This window comes from Podarcis cretensis (genome assembly GCF_951804945.1).
Source record: "Podarcis cretensis genome assembly, chromosome: 7".
NCBI classification, from domain to species: domain Eukaryota; kingdom Metazoa; phylum Chordata; class Lepidosauria; order Squamata; family Lacertidae; genus Podarcis; species Podarcis cretensis.
Genome location: NC_137176.1, coordinates 43,837,786 through 43,858,507, shown reverse-complemented (window position 1 = coordinate 43,858,507; position 20,722 = coordinate 43,837,786). Strand labels below are relative to the sequence as shown.

At 40.3% G+C, this 20,722-nt stretch overlaps 1 protein-coding gene across 11 annotated transcripts in view; it reads right to left on the bottom strand.

Moving 5' to 3' along the window:
* PPP4R1 (protein phosphatase 4 regulatory subunit 1) overlaps positions 1-20,722 on the bottom strand; it is a 36,624-nt gene that overhangs the window by 12,968 nt on the left and 2,934 nt on the right. For 2 of the 11 annotated variants that reach the window (XM_079982914.1, XM_079982910.1), the window contains exons 2-12: positions 20,601-20,653; positions 17,920-17,964; positions 10,545-10,680; positions 9,605-9,711; positions 8,398-8,540; positions 7,156-7,302; positions 5,743-5,850; positions 3,913-3,978; positions 3,257-3,415; positions 1,986-2,116; positions 910-1,421 (exon numbers count right to left, since the gene is read on the bottom strand). In XM_079982914.1, coding sequence (XP_079839040.1) covers positions 910-1,421; positions 1,986-2,116; positions 3,257-3,415; positions 3,913-3,978; positions 5,743-5,850; positions 7,156-7,302; positions 8,398-8,540; positions 9,605-9,711; positions 10,545-10,680; positions 17,920-17,964; positions 20,601-20,610 — 1,564 coding nt within the window. In that variant the 5' untranslated portion in view covers positions 20,611-20,653. Of the gene's footprint in view, positions 1-909; positions 1,422-1,985; positions 2,117-3,256; positions 3,416-3,912; positions 3,979-5,742; positions 5,851-7,155; positions 7,303-8,397; positions 8,541-9,604; positions 9,712-10,544; positions 10,681-17,709; positions 17,860-17,919; positions 17,965-18,168; positions 18,288-18,500; positions 19,278-19,666; positions 19,842-20,600; positions 20,654-20,722 lie in introns of those variants that run through there. The other 9 variants (XM_079982917.1, XM_079982913.1, XM_079982920.1 and 6 more) reach the window with 8 other exon arrangements.

Genomic DNA, 20,722 nt, shown 5'->3' with positions numbered 1-20,722 from the left:
GTACCGTCTTGAAATTGGAGATGAAAATTTGCACAGTTTTGAAAGGTTCAGTACGCCATTTTGATTAAAAATGGTGTCCAATTATATCAATAGACAAAAACCTGCTCCTTGATCTCAGGAACCATCATGCAAGCTTTCTTAAGAGGTGTCCAAATTCAGAGAGATGAGCTAAAGAGACCATCTTCCAAAATACATGGTAGATTCAGCAGCACCTAGGAACATTCAGTAACTTTACAGAAAAAAACTGCCAAGAAGAGGGTTTGTAAACCAGTCCTGAGGGCAACTGTATTCAGGTGGAGACACAGATTTCTGCAAATTATTATGAAATACAACCACATAAAGACCTTCACATGCCACACCATATTTAAAAGTGAAGTGGAACAGGGATCAAGAGGCATGTTCCATGACATTTCTGATAGCAAAATATTCAATGAAATGCAAAATGTTTGCAGGCCCTGAAGGTTCCTGGAAATTAATCTATATAGTGATGGTAGAGACTTCGGGCTTACAGCTTCACTTCTAATGTACTGCAATATGTTGATATAGTTGGGATTTGATACCCAAATCACTTTTTAACAGGCAGCTTAACATTTAAACCAGGGAGTAAAATGGCCAGGGAAAACTGGCCCAACTAACTTGTAACAATTTATCCACTCTGTAATTTAGATCTTTGTTTGAAATCAAGAAAAGGAAATGGAAGGACAGAAGGTGTGGGAGGGAGTAGTGGTGCAAAACATAGACCTGATTTTCTTGATAAGTAAGCATAGTGTATTTGCATAAATCAAGGCTATTTACCTACAGGATTCTAAGATTCATTTCAGTTTCAATCAATTGGCCTTAATCTTTCTTTTCTAGGCATCTAATTCACACCTCACCTGGAACTAGGAATGTATTAACATGTATTAATACCTTTAACATCTGGATCATCTATATGAGGCTCCAAATTTTCTATCATTTCTTCCAACTCCTTCCTTGTAGCCATGGTAACGTTTGAAGAAGCTGATGCAACAACTTCCTGCTCTCCTTCCTGAGTTTCTGAATCAAGTGTTTCTGCAGTTTCCTGAAGTTCTAAATCAATATCTATCTTGGGAAGTGGAGTCCTCCAGAAATTGAATGAGTTATATAGCTCTTGATCAGAAAGGGGTTTTTCCTGGGAACTCGGTGCAGGTGCTGGCAATACTGCTATACTACAGCAATCAAAACTTTGTTCGTTCTTATTTGCTGCTTCTTGACATGATTCTGAAGACGAAGTGCAATGAAACATTGTCTCAGGCAGGGAATGAACCAACATGGAGTTACTCTCTTCCTTGTCATTTTCAAGGGTCTCTGCAAAATCACTCTCATCAGCATCTAAAGGCAACTCTGTCTGGCTTTGTACATCATGTGTTGGGATATCTTCTGTATCTACAATTCTTTCATTGCTGGACAAAGAAAATAAATGTGTGTGTTATCTACCATAGTGGTTATAAAGACATATTTGGCTACAACATGGGTGGTCAATCTGCAATATGGAGGTCACAAAGGGGAAAATGGAGGGTGGAAGGATGCTGGGACAAACAAGCAAACACAAAATTAAAGACACGTGTTACACCAAAGCACAAGGAGCTGTATGTGCATTATAGTGCAAAATAAACTGGCCTCGACTTCTGGCATAGTTAGTCACTGCTGGTCTACATAAGGACACTTGTGCCTTTCTTACTTGCTCACAAACAGGCAGCGTCAAAATTAAGGTACTTCAAAAAGAATGAACATTTGGCACATATATTCTGTATCCACAATTTTTTCATTGCTAGACCTACAAAATGTGTATGTCTAATAATCAGAATGTTTGGGTTGTTTAAAAGAAAGATTTTTCTTAAACCCATCCTACCTCAGAACTTGGGACATGAAATTTCCTTCATAATGGTAGAACATACAATCAAATTATCAGTAAAAAAAATGCTAAGAGCCAATGAATTTAAATGAAATTAATAACCAGTCCATACCTATGTTCCTCTGCAAGGTTCCGATCCTCAGTGTTTTTACATTCTTCTTCTTTAAAAAATTGACCACTGCTGGATGGATTAGCGAACGTTGATATAAAAGGCCCCAGGGATTGAAAGGCAGCTTGGCGGACCTAGAGTAATGGATTCCAGAGAGTTCCTTTAAATATAGCTGCTTGTAATGAGTGTTCCAGCTGTCAGAAGTGGAAACATCACAAGTTCCCCAAGGTATGCTGCAAGGAAATCTTGCATCTTGAAACAAGGCCAAGAAGTGGGACATGGGAATGCATTATGCTAGCTGCCTCAAGAATATTACATTACAACCAGGTACATACTTGAGTGTCACACCAGTGTCTGAATACACATATTAAAGTACGGATCTGTCTGCAGGAGAATATTTAAAAACTCTAGAGCAAGGGTGGGAAACCTGCAAACCCTGCAAATGTTGTCAGACTCCAGCTTCCAAAAAACCTCAGTCAATATGACCAGTGGTCAGGGATGATGTTCTTGGACTACAGCTCCTGTCTGGAGGACCACAGGTTAGCTACCCCTTATTCTAATCCAGAGAAATCTTGCATTATTCTCATATATTTCACCACAATTTTACTATAAATTCCTACATTACATTTCCATCTATATTCAGAACTTACAGAAGTACACATCTCTTTAACAGAAGAAATCACAATTTGTCAAAGCAGATATTAGAATGGGTGAGCAGGAAATCCAAAAATATTTTCAAATACATATTTTAAAAGCTAGAGAAGGAACCAAGTAACAAATACAAACCAGATTGTAAAGTGTTTAATAGATATATATGCATTTTCACATCCTGTTTCCTGCCCAATTGTTTATCCCTTTGTCAAACCATCTTAAGAACCTCTGTACACTTTCACTGTACGTGGTTATATTTACTTTCATAGTAGAAGATTTCATTTTGGGGCATATACTTTTACTTTTGGTTCTGGCAAATAACAGCACTGTTCCTTACGCTTTTTCAAAGTAGTAAAATATGTTGTGGCATCTAACAAATAAGTAAAACGACAAAAGTATCTGGACATAGAGTTGCCTTAAAATGCTAGCCCTAATAGTTATTGAAAACATAATCAACGTCTACAAAACACTACAGAGATGGAGCTTCTATACCTTGCATAATACATCACCCCTCTTCCACATGTCAATGGTATTATCAATACTTTAAACATTAATTAAACTCTCAAAATAATTGTCAAGAATCTTGCAGGAGGAGAAGGGGAACTTAACAGCTGACATCTTACCCATCGTGAAGGGTCACTGATAAGGTTAATAAAAAGTGTTGATAATTTTGTTCGCCGGACCTCCTGTGATGTGGCACATGAAACAGCCATAAAACATTCAGCACAAGCCTTCCGCACACCCCAAACATTATCAGAACAAAGCTGAAAAAATCTAGGAAGCTGAAAAAATACAAAGCATAACACAAATTTTGTATGAATAATTTAAATGAGGTTTTGACTTTTTATCTTGAAATAATTCCTCATAAACTTGTAAAATGTTATAGTGGAAAATTATTAAGTGTGCTATGGACAAGATTAAGACAAGGGTGCATTCATTTTTTTGCTTCCTATGTTTGGAATTGCTTTATTATATTGCTTCCTTTTGGCATTATAAAACCATCCCATCGTCTCACAGAGCTTAAGCTACTCCAGTAAGCTACTCCACTCAGCAGCATTCTGTACAACTTGTAGCCTTTGGAACAGCTCCACATAGAATTCATGTGTAACTGTGGCCAGGATATTTAGGTCCAGGAATGGCCGTAGCTGATGCACTAAAGTTGGTGAAAGGTATTAATGAAATCTAGCATAAATCAGTGTACTTTGGTTCTAGTGATTTTAATAGGAAGAATTATAACTAACTGCAGCTTATCAAAACCTATTCCAGAATTTGGATTTACCAGCATTTCTTCAGTGGCTTGCTGTCCAACTACACTACAGATGTCACCAAAATTGGCTGCACAAACCTGAAAAAACAATACATTTATTATAATATGGCACCAAGCAGACAAGAACTATTCAAAAAAGCAAGACTGCAGTTCTCAAACTACTCCACGTAATGCTTTGCAATCAACTGTAAATCTATTGCGCTGGGCCACAGGTTTACTACTCACTGCAGTTCTAATCTTGAAAGTTAGCTAATTTAAAAATAGGAGCTACAACTTGATATGAACAAGAAATCTTGTTTCCCTAAAAGTTGCAGGAACAAACTGGTAAAGAGCACAATTGGTTTAAGTATTAAGCAGGATAAAATATACATTTTTTTAAAGGTTCTGGAAACTTAAGTTATGAGCCAATGTGGGTGATCAGAAAAGTCTTCTTTCCTAAGTTGTTGAGTTTACCCAACTCCCTCTGCTTCATCCCCTTACTACAGAACCGATGCTGAATGAGGTGAACATTCAATGCAATTATGTTTTCCTTTGGGGAGAATGAGGGTGGATCTCATTTCACATTTAGCTGTTAACGAATCACCAGATTTTGAGTCAAGAAAGAATTTCGCCCTAAAGTTCAGACTTTACTTGCATCTACACCATACATTTAAAGGACCCTTCTTCCACCTTAAGAGTAATGGCTTCTGCTAAAGTATCCTGGGAACTGTAGTTTGTTAAGGGTCTCTGCACCTTTCACAAAATATGGTTTCCATTACTCTCTGGGAAAAGCCATGACTCTTAAAGTGGTGGAAGAGTGCTTTAAATGTTTGGTGTGGGTATGATGCCAATAACAAATGTGGAGAATTTTGCCCTTCCCATAGTGCAGCAATGGCTCATTTGTTTGTTATCTGCTCTTGTCTTGCACTGATGTACCTCAGTACTATGGACTTTGTTCTGTTTTGGCCAACAAATTGTGTTGTATTGGTCATCTGTCATGGATGCTTGAGCTGAGATTCCTGCATTGCAGGGAGTTGGACTAGATGACCCTTTGGGTCCCTTCCAACTCTACAATTTTATGATTTGAAGAGGAAATATTGATGTATGTAAGATCTTGCCTTAGAGTAGCTGGGCTGATCTTTATGTTCTTCCTAATCCTTCCCAGCTTTATGATACTAGCATTTTAATTTCGGGATTCCATAATTTTTGCAGAATAAAGTGAGGATAGGATAGCAGTCAAATATTATCATTCTAATGCTTTAATTTTTACAACTGTTTGACTGGACAATATTCAAAGTATGTGCTCTGGCGAGTCAAATGCCAAACCCTAGAGAGTATCAGCAACAGCTGACGTTTACTTGCTTCTTCATTTGCAGTGATGTCCTGAAAATCCTTCATTTCTGCCCTGCCTTACTGTGAATGGAGTCAGTGAATCCCGTCCTTCCTCCAAGAAATACAAGGTGGCATACAAGGAGTTATCACATTTTTAGCCTCTTAGCTACCATCAGTGATGGTTAGCTACTGAGTTAATGACTCACTCAAAATTACCCACTGAGCTACCTGGCAGAGGAGGGATTTAAAAGTCATGTCTCCAGAGTCCCAAGTCATATTTTCTAGATGCCACACTGACATCTTAAGACAATGGTTGTTTATGGCCATAATCGTTACCTATAGTTTCCTCATTCATTCCAATAAACAGGAAAGACCTGCATATACAAAGCTGCCAAGAAATCAGTGCATTCAAAAAGGAGGTTTTGATTCCTACTTAGAATAAACACTTTCTATTTCCAAAAAAAAGCATGGCTAAAATTCTGGCAAGGTAAAGAAGGGAAATAAGAGATTTACAAAGGAAAAAGGTCATACCTTACGAACATGAAACATTCTGCAGTCACAGCACATCTCACAAAACCTGGGAAGAATGAGCCTCTCTGTAATGTCCTTTCCTACCATAGAGGCCATTTTGCACATTATCTAATTACAAGAAAAACATTGATTATGCATCTGGTATCACGGCATTCCTAGATATGCAAAAATTCCTGCTTGTAATCCAATAGCATTTTTATGAAAATGTATATTACAAAATGCTTAATTAGTATTTTCTCTTGCATCCTCTCTGTACATTGAAACAAAATGCTCTTGCCAATTAAAATTAACAGAAGGCAGATACAATGAAAAAATGTTTCTCTTGGTCTCAGCTAGGGGTTGCCTACCTTTATGGACTAGTAGTAGTATTTTGAATTTTAGGAAAGCACCATGGGCACCAGTCAAAAAATGGCTGGTGGTGGCATGACACAACATAAGAGCACACTCATTGCTGCTTCATGCTCCACCCCTTATGAGTAATGTGAGAAGTTAGCTATGACCTTTTAATCCTGATTGTGGAGATTATACAATGTTGATCCCCCCCCCCATTCCTACCAGGGAAAAATCTAGAAAATGGTTACACCACACACCACACTATGTCTTGCATAACACATGCACATGTTCACCACACACAGACAGACCACAGACACATATGCATCTGCCTGCCCAAGTGCATCTCTCTCTCACAGACCTACCTGCAACTCCCCTCCCTACTCACACACACCAACCATACATACATACATACACTGGTACCTGAGACTCCTTTGGGAGGAAGGATGTGATAGAATTTTAATAAATGCAACTCTCTCACACAGATCACACATACCTCCCCCCACTCTTTCTCAGACACAGACCACATTTGTCACTGACCAAGTATGTGTCAAAGAAAGTGCCTGCTGCTAGCTTTCAATGGCTGTTGAGCTACAGCCAGCTGAATGAATGAGGTGAACCCTTTCACTCCTTTTCCCCCTCCACCAGACATTGACAAAGCAAGAAATCATGGGTGAAATAATTTTCCTTGTTTGCAAGGCCCAATAAGACAGAACAAAGGCAATTAAATTTTTTTCTAATTATTTTCTAATTTGAGTTCTTGGTCCACATTAAGTTCAGTGGATGCAATCCTGTATAGTTTGGATGCTTTATTCCATGGAAGTTAACCAGGAGTTTAACAACTTGTGAGCAGGATTGAAGCATCACCATTCTTCCATTTTCTCTGTTCTTGGTTCAAAAAATGTTTTATGATCTCTGAAACATGCTTATCGCTATAACTACACCATTATCTTAGTCTGCAAAGCACTAGTTTACATCTCATTCATGACAAAGGATACTCTATGGGAAAGCAAGCATGTTTGCTGTTTAGTAAATCCAGATAATTAATTAATATAGACAATGCAAAGTCATCCTCCAACTTACTGCCACAGCCTCTGTCTTCACATCATCATTGCTGTCTGGAGCCGTCAGCTCTACAAGAACTGGGCATACTTTGGCCTCCACATCATATCGTTCAATAAGTTCTTGCTCTAAAAGAACAAGTAGTGCTGCCTGGCTTGTTTTTCTCACCTATGTTTAAAAAGAAGAGAGGAAGGGACTTGAATTATGTTTCCACCTGTGCCACAAAGCTTTAGAACAAACATTTTATAAGACAGCAAGAACTAACTCCTGTGAATCGCTTTCAGGCTCCACTCTATATTTACCTAGGAATGTCCCACTGAACTCAATGGTCCTTATTTCTGAATAGGATCTACACAGGATTATGTTGTCTGGGATATTGCCATATACTGTTAGTATTTATTTCCATGAATTCTTTAACATATGGAATGATACCATTGTAAATCTTTAATTTGATAATATTTATACTACTGCTACTATGTAACACTGGTCAAGTACCACTGCAAAAGGCACTAAAGAGAACACAGAAGTAAACAGGTTATTCATACAGACTAGCCTTTCCCAGCATGATGCCCTCCAGATGTTTTGAACTATAAGTCCATCGGTTTGTGGAAGACTAATATAAATTGTTTAATTTAATTATGGAGTATGTGACACAAATTTATTTCAAAACTCTTTAATCTAATTTTAGTTGTTGGGACATTAACTGATCCAAATAATTGTGAAATTTCAAAACCACTAAACTGCATTGTTTTTCCCTCCCCTGTAGTGAATGTTCAGGTGTCAGCCCCTATGGGAAGGGACCTGTCATGTTGCTACTTCAAAGTCCCATACACACTGATGCTGTTATGTAAACAATTTATTTGGATGAGTATTAACATGGTACTATTAAACGCAGGTCCTGCTTACCAATCACAATGCATTCTCAGGAAACTGTTTATTAGAAGAGCATTTGCATAACAAGCTGGCAATTTCCATTATTTCCTGCAGGAACATTTCTAATCCATTATCCTCCCTCCCCCCCCCCCAAATGGCGGCCGCCAACCAGCAAAACATAAACAAGTAGGGAAGTGGACAAATTGTGGCTATTCAGATATCTGAATCAGCTGTGCGTGTAGTAAGGTTTGGGAATAATTGTTTATGTTCAGGTAAGTGAATTTTTGGATAACAAGTGGGAGGATTGCAAGATCTGCATGCAGTTTATTTCAAACATGTAAAATCTGTACACAACTGTGTAATTATTCAATAACTTTAATGAATTCTCACCTGGTTGTTCTGGTCTGCAAGGTATCTCACCACAATAGGCAATAAATATTTTGAAAAAGCGTAAGGGATTGAAGGCCTGTTTTCTTGACAAAACATAGCTATATGAGGCACCTGTTCCATCAATTCAGCTCGTACTGTTGGCTCTATTGATAAAAATGTCAAGATGAACCAGTAAATCATATGTTATCGATCTCCTGATCGAAAGTCAAATACCTACTATAATGCGGTACTAATAAACTATCTCTAATTGGTCATAAAGGAATCGTTTTGGATTCAAATTTATTGCTTCATGAATTAAAAGTTCAAGAGAGTCACTAATCCTTCTTGTTTTGCAAGTAGTATTAATTGTGGAATTCAACTGATGTTCCTGTGCTCACCAAAGTCCTTTTAATCCAGAGGATGCATCTGCTAAGTGGAATAGGAAGGGTGCAATTTTTGCCAATATCCCCATCCCACTGCACTTCCCTACCACTTTCTGCCTTTAATCTGCCTTTAATACCCTATGCCAGTCTCCATTTTTCTCTCATTTTATGGTCTCCTTGTTTTCCTGTAAAGCCTCCTTGCTATTAGGAGCCATTTTGAAATAGGTATTATTTTGATCCTTTTCTAAATATTCTTTACAGTGCTGCCAGCAATAACATGAATTTGGTTTTATAAACATGATCCTTCAGCAGCTGCAAAGCAACAATTGCTTTTTTGAATGAACTACTGAGGATACTGAAGGGGACGCAGGTGGCGCTGTGGGTTAAAGCCTCAGCGCCTAGGACTTGCCGATTGAAAGGTCGGCGGTTCGAATCCCTGCGGCGGGGTGCGCTCCCGCTGCTCGGTCCCAGCGCCTGCCAACCTAGCAGTTCGAAAGCACCTCCGGGTGCAAGTAGATAAATAGGGACCGCTTACCAGTGGGAAGGTAAACGGCGTTTCCGTGTGCGGCTCTGGCTCGCCAGATGCAGCTTTGTCATGCTGGCCACGTGACCCGGAAGTGTCTCCGGACAGCGCTGGCCCCTGGCCTCTTAAGTGAGATGGGCGCACAACCCCAGAGTCTGTCAAGACTGGCCCGTACGGGCAGGGGTACCTTTACCTTTACCTTTACTGAGGATACTAATAGCATGGAACAAAGAAATATAATCTAGTTTATCCACTATTCACATTAACCACCCCAACATTTAATCTACTTCATTACCTCATTAAGATAGCTCATACTACACACCTGAATCATCAGCTAGCCTGCTGACTCTTTCCAGTACAGCAATACAATCTCTCTCATCATCACTCACTTCTTTCAAAGTGTCCAACAAACTTCGAGCCACCATTTGCCTAGAACATGAGAGAATAAAATTGCAATATTGTGGAACTAAGTTTATAGCTTTTACATGTCAAGAAATAATTTATCTATCCCACCTTAATGTAACACATTTGCATCCAAGCCTTCTTTATGAGAAACTCAAGGTAGTATATATGGGTTACACTATTTTGCCCACAACAACCCTTAGTGTGTGTCTTGCCCAAAGTTTAATGGCTGTGTGGCAATGTGAACCCAGCTTTCCTGGTCCAAGTTTTTGTCTGCTACACCAAATACGGCCTGCTGCCCACAGGATAAAAAACTGTTCAGAACAGAATACTTAACATTAAAAAATCAAAACAAACCATTTTGAACTATTACCCAGAAAAGAATACTAAAATTAAACCACTGTATAAGAATATCGAATACAAAAACAGGAAAATCTTTCCTTAGAACTCAACAAAAACTAAGGTGAATTTTACAACATTGTATATTCTGATATCAGATGGCAGACAGATCCTTGTAAACGAAGACATGTTACATTAAATGTAACATACGAGGAGGCCACCATCTTTAATCATGTGTACAGCTGGTATTCTTACATTTGGAAATGAATTGTAGTCTCTTCAAACATTACTGTGTTATAGTGTGAATACAATACAAATCTTAAATACATATCTTCTTACAAAGTAATGTACCAAATAGCCCTTGATAAGGACAGATAATCCATTAAATGAAAAAGGTGGACAAGTGTGTGAATTTAATTCATAGAATTTCCTTGTAAAAAAGAGATTAAGTTTTGTCCTGCACACAAAACATTTTAAGATAGCTCCTTATAAAACAGATTATTTAGGCTAAAATACCATACCTGTTAAAAATATTCTCGCTTGCAGCGTACTTGTCCAATCTTCCCAGAGGAGTCAACATTTCATCTTGTGAGACAAAGTCCAAGGCTGAAGGTATAATAATCACATCAGACTCTGAGCTGTAGTCATCCACACCAACTATCAGAGACATCAGAAACATTCCTTATAATCACAAATCTATATTTTAAAACAGATGCCTAATGCTGAGAAAAAGCTAGGCTATGCAGCAGTCTGCTTTCAACACAGATTAGTCTTAAAACTTTGTGTGCCTTTACCATTCTTCCCTTTCAAAGCATGCTTTTTGTACAATTCAGCCATTCTTCTTGAACTGTATCCACTTTTTGCACAAAATTGTTCTCCAATTTCCTTCAGTCTCAAATATTTTGTAAACCACACACCATCTGCAGCTGACTGCTTTTTCCACTAGTCCTTCAGTAAAATAACTGTTTTTGAAAACCTCTCCTGTCATACCAGATAAAGATCTCTAGTAGCCAAATTTATATACCTAAATGAATATGAAGCTCAAAATTGATGAAGACCCAAGAAAGTAGTTAGGAAGTGCAATTTCATTAAAACCAAAATCAGGACTTAAAACCACTGTTAAGGTTAAGTATAGTTTAAATATAAGCATTCAGCATGCTGGTGCCCAGGGCTAACAATTTTGCTTCTCCTCTGCTCCTACTGTGCTGCCCTAGTTTTGTTTAGCATTACATAGGAACCATGGGCAATAAAGCCAAAAACAAACTTAGGTTATAATTAATTGCTTGGAGGGAAGCAAACCACAAGTCTAGGTTCAGGCATAATGCTGAAGCAAATCCAAGGCTTCGCTCCTGGAAGCAGCAGAGCGAAGTTCCTGTGACTGTGGCATCTAGCGCAATTATCTAGATGCTGCTGGGCTGTACTTTGTATTTCTTCAAATCTGTTAGTTAGTTTTAAGTTTAGGATAGGGTGGGGGAAGAAGTCAGCCTATATCCATGATGTTATCTTCCAACTTATTGCAACACTATTCATGTCAGCAGCAATCTGATCAAGTTTAATTACCAACACTTACATATTGTCAAAGCAACAGACATAAAAATCTTGTGAGTACCAGCTATCTCCAAAAAACATGGATGATCCCCACTTGTTCAAGGATCGGTCATCTATGGAATCCACTGCTGTCATTCTAACTACTCTCTCAATTTACCATTTTGCTTTCACTGGGTGACTGGCTTATTAACAGTCTTTTTACAAGAGCAATACTTTTAATAAGTCAGATAGAGCACTTTCCATTGTTCTACCCTTTTGGAGTACAGTGGGAAGAGGAATTGGCCATTCCCCATCTATTTTCATACAGATGAATATTCCAGTTGTCTCATGCTTTCTTATTTTACACTTATTCTACAGTGTAGAGGATAACGGTGTCTTGTTACCTATGGTATACACATAACAACAGGACCCTTGATGCATGATTAGGGCTCTCTGGCACTATCACAAATTGCTAACAGTCTCCCAAGTCCCTGCCCACGAATCAACTGCTCCAAGTACAGTCATACCTCGGGATAAATATGCTTCAGGTTAAGTATTTTCAGGTTGCACTCTGCGGCAACCCGGAAGTAACGGAGAGCGTTACTTCCAGGTTTCGCCACTCGCGCATGCGCAGACGGTCAAAATGACATCACACACATGCGCAGAAGAGGCGAAACATGACCCGCGCGTGCACCTCTTACGTTCTATTCAGGATGCGAATGGGGATCCGGAATGGATCCCGTTCGCATCCTGAGGTACCACTGTATTCACAATATCCTTGACAAATCCTCCTTGTGGCAAACAGGAGCACACATATTAAAACAATTGATGTAGGATAAGAACTTTTCAGCTGCTATATTTTTCCTACAGAAAATTAAGACACTACCATCATTATACATGGATATATCAGTCTAACAGAAACTGTCCAGCATTGCAATTAGCTTCTCACATGACTACTCTTTGAAAGTGCTTGCACATGTGCACCATAATACCACATTTCCCCAAATTAAACATGCTATTTAGGCATATTAAAATTGGTACAGTATACAGTGGTACCTCAGGTTATATACGCTTCAGGTTACATACGCTTCAGGTTACAGACTCCACTAACCCAGAAATAGTGCTTCAGGTTAAGAACTTTGCTTCAGGAGAAGAACAGAAATCGAGCTCCAGAGGCAAAGCGGCAGCAGGAGGCCCCATTAGCTAAAATGGTGCTTCAGGTTAAGAACAGTTTCAGGTTAAGAATGGACCTCCGGAACGAATTAAGTACTTAACCTGAGGTACCACTGTATTAGCAGTTTTGAGTGTCTTTACATGATTTTCTAAACATTTAAGCAATGTAGGGATTGTTTGCTATTGAGTTGTCAGGTTTTAAAATATTTACATATATCCCAATAAAAATATTTTTCAAGTAAAGTTGTGAAATTGTTTGACTATCACATTAGAAAGTCTGATTTATTTATTTATTTTTTCCTTTATTTATATAAAACAAAATTATGAAATCAAAAGATGTCTGAGCTGTACCTCCATATATAACATAAGAAGAATCCTACTGGATCAGGCCAAAGGTATATTTAGTCTAGTATTCTATTATCATAGTGGTCAACCAGATGCCATGGGGAAGTCTGCAAGTAGGACCAGAGTAGGACCAACTGTGCTCTTCCCCACTTTCACTTCTCAGGAACTGGTATTCAGAGACATGATGTAGCACAGCTGTATACTGTACCATTGCTATTCACTTAAAACTGAATTGAAACCATCTCGTTTGACCCAAGTTTTCAGCAATGAAAGGCAGATCCAAACGTGGACACAAAGTCTCATATCATGTGTGAAATGGCAGATACAGTGGTGCCTCAGGTTAAGTACTTAATTCGTTCCAGAGGTCCGTTCTTAACCTGAAACTGTTCTTAACCTGAAGCACCACTTTAGCTAATGGGGCCTCCTGCTGTTGCCGCGCCACCGGAGCACGATTTCTGTTCTCATCCTGAAGCAAAGTTCTTAACCTGAGGTAATATTTCTGGGTTAGCAGAGTCTGTAACCTGAAGCGTATGTAACCCGAGGTACCACTGTATGTTGTTTCACTTATTTGCCAATATTCAGATGTGAAAAACTCAAGGTAGCCCATGCAGAACTTATATTTAGTAGTAGTAATAATAATGTAGAGTGGTGTGTCCATTAACATTAAGAAGCTGACTTAAAAACACATACCAAAGTACTGATTGCTTGCTTTAGCATTATATTTTCAGCTACCCCTGCAACAATGAAACTTATTGGAAACTAGGTTGTCAGTATTCTCCTTGAAGTACAGTGGTACCTCGGGTTACATATGCTTCAGGTTACATACGCTTCAGGTTACAGACTCTGCTAACCCAGAAATAGTGCTTCAGATTAAGAACTTTGCTTCAGGATATGAACAGAAATCATGCTCTGGCGGCTCAGCGGCAGCAGGAGGCCCCATTAGCTAAAGTGGTGCTTCAGGTTAAGAACAGTTTCAAGTTAAGAACAAACCTCCGGAACAAATGAAGTACTTAACCCAAGGTACCACTGTATGTCCATTCCTCCAAAATATCACTGTTTATTAGTTTAATAATAATAATAAGACGATGCATAAATATTTCCGTTTATAAGCAACACCTGCAGGAGATGAACATTTCTACTACTTCATATAAATTTTAATAGATGCCAATATTCGGGGGGGGGGGGGATGTTTATGGAACATCACCATGATCTCAGTGTAAACACAAGATCTGGTTGTATCATGGAGATGGGAAGCATGTGACCCTCCAGATGTTGTTTGATTTCAGTGTTCATCAGCTTCAGCCAGCATGGCCAACTATCAAGGACGAATGGAGGTGTAGTCCAGCATCATCTGGAGAGCTACAGGTTCCTATCCCCTCTGCTCTAACATGATGGAAACATAGGAAAGTGTTCAAAGTTGTACAATATTGTAAACATAAAAAATAACCCCAAAAAGAATTAACTTAAATAGGAAGCAAAAGGCTACATAAATGCACTGAATTCAAATAAATCTTAAAACTCAAAAACCTATTGCCTAACAATGTACAACAGTTTTGGGATTTTTTTAAAGGATACAGCAATCAAATTTTGCCCACAAAAGGTAGGAAAATTTGCACACTGTTACCAAATACCATTCCATTTTGTAAGCATAATTTTGAACTCTTTCATTTAAACATATTTCAACAGTGTAGTCATCCCTTATGGAATCTCCTATGCTACTAACCACATAACATTGCTTTCCTAATGTCTATTGAAAGTACCTCCTTTTCTGATCTTTGGCACCTGACTACTATAGGCAATTCAGTTACATGTCTATAATCAGAAATGACATTTATTATACAAACAAAACTCATGTTCACTGTGGAATGTGGACAACCATCAATTTTATCCTCCTATGTAAATGAAATTCACAAACGTATCCAAGACGAAAATACTGTTTTTCCATCTATACTCAGATGGTTTCAAAAGAACAAGAAATCTTTCTACTATTCTACTAGTTACTACTTGTCAAAGTGACCATGCTAAACAGCAATAGGTTGTATTCATCTAAGTCACCCTGTTAGTGCAAGGGCTTCTGCTAAACAGAACTTTCCTCCCTTGCATCTCCAGAGCCCCCCCCCCAATCTGTTCCAGAGGGTATGGAGAACTCTCAGAATAGATTTAGAGGCACACAGGGGGAGGGGAAGTTTCTCTGCACAAGTGGTAGTCCTTGCACCAACAGATTTTACTGTGTATGTATGCTCTTCTACCTCTCATCATACAATGAAGTCACAACTTTTCTTTTGCTTCTGCCTGTTCCTGGTTTATGCTCTACACACAAAAGCTTAAAATTAGCAATTGAAGCTGTCCACCTAGAAGCACAGACACCGTTTTTAAAAAAGAAAGATGTCTTCAAGCTAAGAAGGTACACCAGAGGCAACCCTGAAACACTACCATCAGTTAGACACAAATGCCACTGGGGACATTTCAGCAGCTTATGGCCTTTGTTTTTGTCAAGGATTTGTGGATTACCATAATTGACTGTATATGTAGTTTGTCACTAAAATAACAGAACAAAAATAAAATATGCAGTCACCAGTCTCGCCTTAGAAATCAGCTTATTAAAAGGAATCAGATTTGCTGGCATCAGTGTCTCAGTTCTGGGCTGCTTAAGGTCCCATCTCAATCCTAAAAGGCATGAGTACAAATCAGGTCTTTTGATGACCCATTTCCCTCTATGAAGAGCCAAGACAGCTGCAATACTACAAGAACATACAGGGTACAAAGTTGAGGATGAAGCATGTGAGAAGAAGAAATAAAGTGTTCTCAGTTGAAGAACTTTGGCACCAAGCAGACCTCTACAGGAAATGATGCTAATACAGAAAAGGAGGCTAATGCAGAATTCAAACACTGCACTCATTGATAGGTGCTCCACTGAGATAAAACCTTCACACTAAGACCCTAATAATCAAGAACTCAAAAGCATGACAACTCATATGGCAAGCATCACTTACTATGGACAATAAAAAGGAGACAACGTAATGAGTATTAATTTGTATACAGCTGCACTGTGGTGAATACTACAACACTACTTACAGCAGCAATTGACTTCGCTTTCATCTAATGTCACCCTCTAATATCGCCTTGGAAGAGAAATTATGTTTTACTAAGTGCTCCTATCCAAGAGTTAACCACCAGAATTTATACCAAAGAATCTGCCTCCAAGAAAGAGATGGTAAGTAAAAGTAGCAGAAATTAGAAAGAACACTCTATTATTCAATCTTCTTACATTCTTATTCTGGAGCATGTATTTTTAATATGGACACATCTTCTAAACTCTCTTCTATACTTATATTTTATTTAATTCAGGTACTTCATTATTATTTTCCATAGTACCTTCTCCATTATTTAGTTCACACAATATTATATACCAGCCTTCTCCAGCCTGGTGCCCTCCACATATTTTGGCTACAACATCCATGGGAGTTGTAGTCCAAAACATCTGGAAAGCACCAAGGTGGAGAAGGCTGTTCTACAGAATCACTGATGCCTGCAGTGGTCACCAATCATTAATCTACTGCTGTAAAAAAAGTAAGTTTTTACTGCTGTAAAAAAATTAAGTGTATATTCATATACATTACTAAAATATTTTGAGTTAACCAGGTTTATCTTCTGTTCAGAACATAAATGCACATTACTCTGTGCGTGTGTATGCTATTGATTCAAAAAGGTGGTAGCATCAGTTCTCTAAAGTCTGATATGTACACAATACATTTTAAAAGATTAATAACTAAAGAAAGCAGGTCAAAATCTAATTGGAAGACATTTGTGGCTGCAAACCAGCCACAAATTAATTCAGAAGAATATGCATTGTTCTATTTATCTAACATACAAAGTCAAGGTCACTGTCATATCAAACTTTATCAATCTTGGGTTTTGCTTTCTTGACCCTTTATGGATCAAAATGCATTTTTAAATCTCATTATCTGTCCAAAATCAACATAAATGCTAACTTTTAAATATCAATGTATTAAATTTTAGTATTATAAAATTTTGACATTTAAAATGTAAATTTAATTTTTACAATTTAAATATTCAATGGATATATCAAACCTGAACACACCTTGATTTTAAAAAGCACACAAGCATAATTCCTATATGAGAACATTCAATGAGTTCTGATGGCAATTAATAAGTGTTATTAAGGGAAGACAAATTCTATTAGTACTGTATCTCAATATTAAGACACTGTTAAGCTTCAAGTACAACGTGACCTAAATCTCATTCATCAGAATAGCAGCAGTAATGCTATAATCACAACCAACCCATCCAACTCACAACTTTCCCCATTTTCCCTTTGTGGTCTCCAGAAAAGTAAAACAAAACTAACAACAACAACAAAATCAAGACAGGCACAAACACGAGCAAGTTTGCAAGCCATACACATAAATGCCTGTATGGGGGAAAACGGGCAAGGACAGCTGAGCATGGCTGCTTCCTCCCACAATGCAACTTGGGCCTCCTCCACGCTTTCAAAACCATTTATTCGCGGAAGCAAAAGCAAACGAGAGCTTGACACACACTCGCAATCCATCCCTCTCCCTCCCCGTTCCCGGTTGTATTTTATGAATATATACACATATATAGAGATAAGGAACAAACCCTCGTTAGATGGGAACAGGCTCCCTCTCCCCATTTCATTCCAGACCCAGGATCCCCTGAGTTTCCGGGTGCGAGTGAAGTGGGACCGCCCCGACCCAGCCCCCACACCCAAGACGGACTTGGGAAGAAGGGGCGGCCCGGGCAGCGCCGCCGAGTGCGCTGGGGAAGAGGGAAAGAGAAGGAGAAGCTGTTGCAGCTGGGGCTACTCACATCCGTCTATCTCCTCCTGCAGGTCCTCCTGGAGCAGCGACAGATCTAGACGGGGGAGTGGGGGGGGGGGGGAGGCGGAGAGAGACAAGACAAAGTGAACTCCAGCCGAGGGAGTTCCTCCCCACCCCAGACCAACTCCCCTTTGTAAAACACCCGTAATACACACCCCACCAGAGCGCCTCGCGCTTCTTTACCACGCTATAAAACACACACACACCCCTGCCCCAAGCGCCCCCTCCTCACACTCACGGGGCCGAGAGAAAGAAGGGGGACGCCTACATCTGGCAACAAATCCCACAAGCCCTTCTTGCCACACAAGGTCGTTAATTTCTCAGATAAATCCCCTCGCAAGCTCCTGCCATAGTTTCCCCAACACACACAGAGAAGTAGGTGGGCAGGCAGCAGGCAACCCCCCAAATCGATGAGTTGAGGTGAAGGAGGACTCGCTAAAGGGCGCTTTCCCTTTGCTTTTTCCTTGAAGCGGGGGGAGGGGGGGTCCGGACTGAGGTGTTTCTTTCGCGCCCGGACGGAGTTTCTGGGAGTGGGAGGGGGGGTTGGGGAGGGAGGGAGGTGCTACCTACCCGCCATGTTTCTGCAAACCTCCCCGCCCGATTTGCAGGGGCTACATTTAGCCCGCCGTGGCAGCCGCAGGAGGCGAGGGCTGAGGGAAGGGGGCTCGGTTGGGGTGGCGGTTGCGGCCTTTGGGCCCAGGCGGCGTTTCCGGGCGTCCCCGGGAGAGTCTCACACAGAGCGATCAGTCCGGAGAGGGAGGGGTCTGAGCCGGACACACACACAGAGCGAGAAACGGCTGCCCCCGCCTCCGCCAGGGAGGGAAAAAGAGAGAGCGAGCTGCCTGACATGCGAGGCAAGAGCTGCCGCGCTTTTGCCCTCTTTTTCCACCCGCTGACTCACTCCAGCCTCAAAAGCCGCCTCCGTCGGGCGCAGCCAGGTGGGGCCGCTAGGCAGGTCTGGCCCAGCCAGAACCGGTGAGGCAGAGTGAACTACTCGGGACACTTGGAAAAACGCCCCGGTGTCTGTGAGCGCCCTCTCTCTCGCGCTCCACTCGCCTAGCAGTGCTTTCCCTTGACCCTGACCCTGCACTGCCTTCCCCACATGGCATGGCCGCTCCCAAAGTTGGTTTAAGAGGGTACGGCAGTTTCCGTTCTCCGCGCCCTGCTAGGCACTGGCACGGCTGCAGGGCACGGCGACAACTCGGGAGCTGCACGCTGGGCTTTTCTCAGACCGACGTAACTTGGCTGTGACGCTGTTATCTCCCCCCCACATCTAGGTTTGGCTCTGGTTTTCTACTACTGCACTTGTTTCCGTGCTACTTGGCTCCGGTTTTCGTTTCCCCTTTCTGGGCTCGGCCATTGCATTCTTCCCGCCCCTCCTTCAGCGCTGCTGCCCCAGGACACTTCGCTGGCCGAGGCGAAGAAGATTACGCTCCATCTCCCTTCCTGTTCTGTGTACACAAGCCACCTAGACCAGCTGCTGACTCTGCTTTCAACAGCAGTGATGGGACAAGGGGGCGATACCCACACCTGAGGGCAGCTAGGCAGGTTTAGGGAGCACAGGGGCAGCCAGTGTGGGATAAACAGCTCTGTCGTCTAGCACCTCCTTGCACATCACCTGCTACCTGAAACAGCGGCCTAGCTATGCCTCTCATTCTTTTTTCTTTGTGGATATCACTGCCACCCATCCATGGCTGTATTTTTCTGTTATTTAACCTCGCTCCTCTTAAACTTACTTAGGAATACTGCTGCTGCTTTTCATCCCTTTTTATTGCCTTCCTATAGAGAATGGAGCTGAACACACTATTTTAATTGTGGCCGAACACTGGTTTAGAGGATGCCAAATGGAGCTCTGAGATATGACACACGACAATAAGTAGATTGAATCATTGTGATGTCATTCTATAAAGAACCACCTTCCTCAGGTGATAATTCCAGGGTTGGTGTCACAATGTAACCTATACTGTATTTGTAGGCACACATGCTTTGTTTTGTGACCATTTGTATATATGGATTCAAAAATTAAAATGTTCTCTGCAAAAGCATTTGGGACAGCTATCCGAAACTGGGTTTTTGGGTCATTGCCTACTTTCATTAAAATAAGTCTTGGACTGATTTAATAAGAGCCAGGCAACCCTAATAAGAAATCAGCATTTAGCTGCTTATATAACTGTACTGAGGTTTATTGAAAATCTAATATTTTGACAGAAAGGTAGTTGGCATAGCACAGTAGATAAGGCTGCTGTTCTAGACACACTTGCCTTAATGTCTCATTTAATTCTATAGGACCTCTGGGTAGGTATGCACAAGATTGCCTTGAAAGGGTATAAACCATGTTTATATCCAAATCAGTTAAAATTTCTGCTTGTTTAATATACTAAATATAGTATAATATTTCCCTTGAGGCTAGTAATAGTGTCCCCTTGCCACTAGACTCCCTTTCATTTGTCAGTAAAACACAAAATAAAAAATATGTTTAATTGCAGAACCACAAGGTTCGATAGGTGCTCAGCCTTTCCTGCAGTCGTTATGAAGATCATAATTCTACAATATCAGCTGTACTAGTTAAGGTTCTCTAGTACAAGAAATAGGAACACAACTGTCACAGTGATTTCAGTAGCTGATACCTATACTTATCATACCATCGTGTTTTCTACATTATAAGCTTACCATGGGCCATTTGCAGTGTTGATTGAGGTGACTGGTGATCTGCAATTCCTTTCCTGGAGAAAAGGGAGAAACCGGAAATTGGATTAAGCATCACTAGATAGTGTACTTGCACTATCCTTATT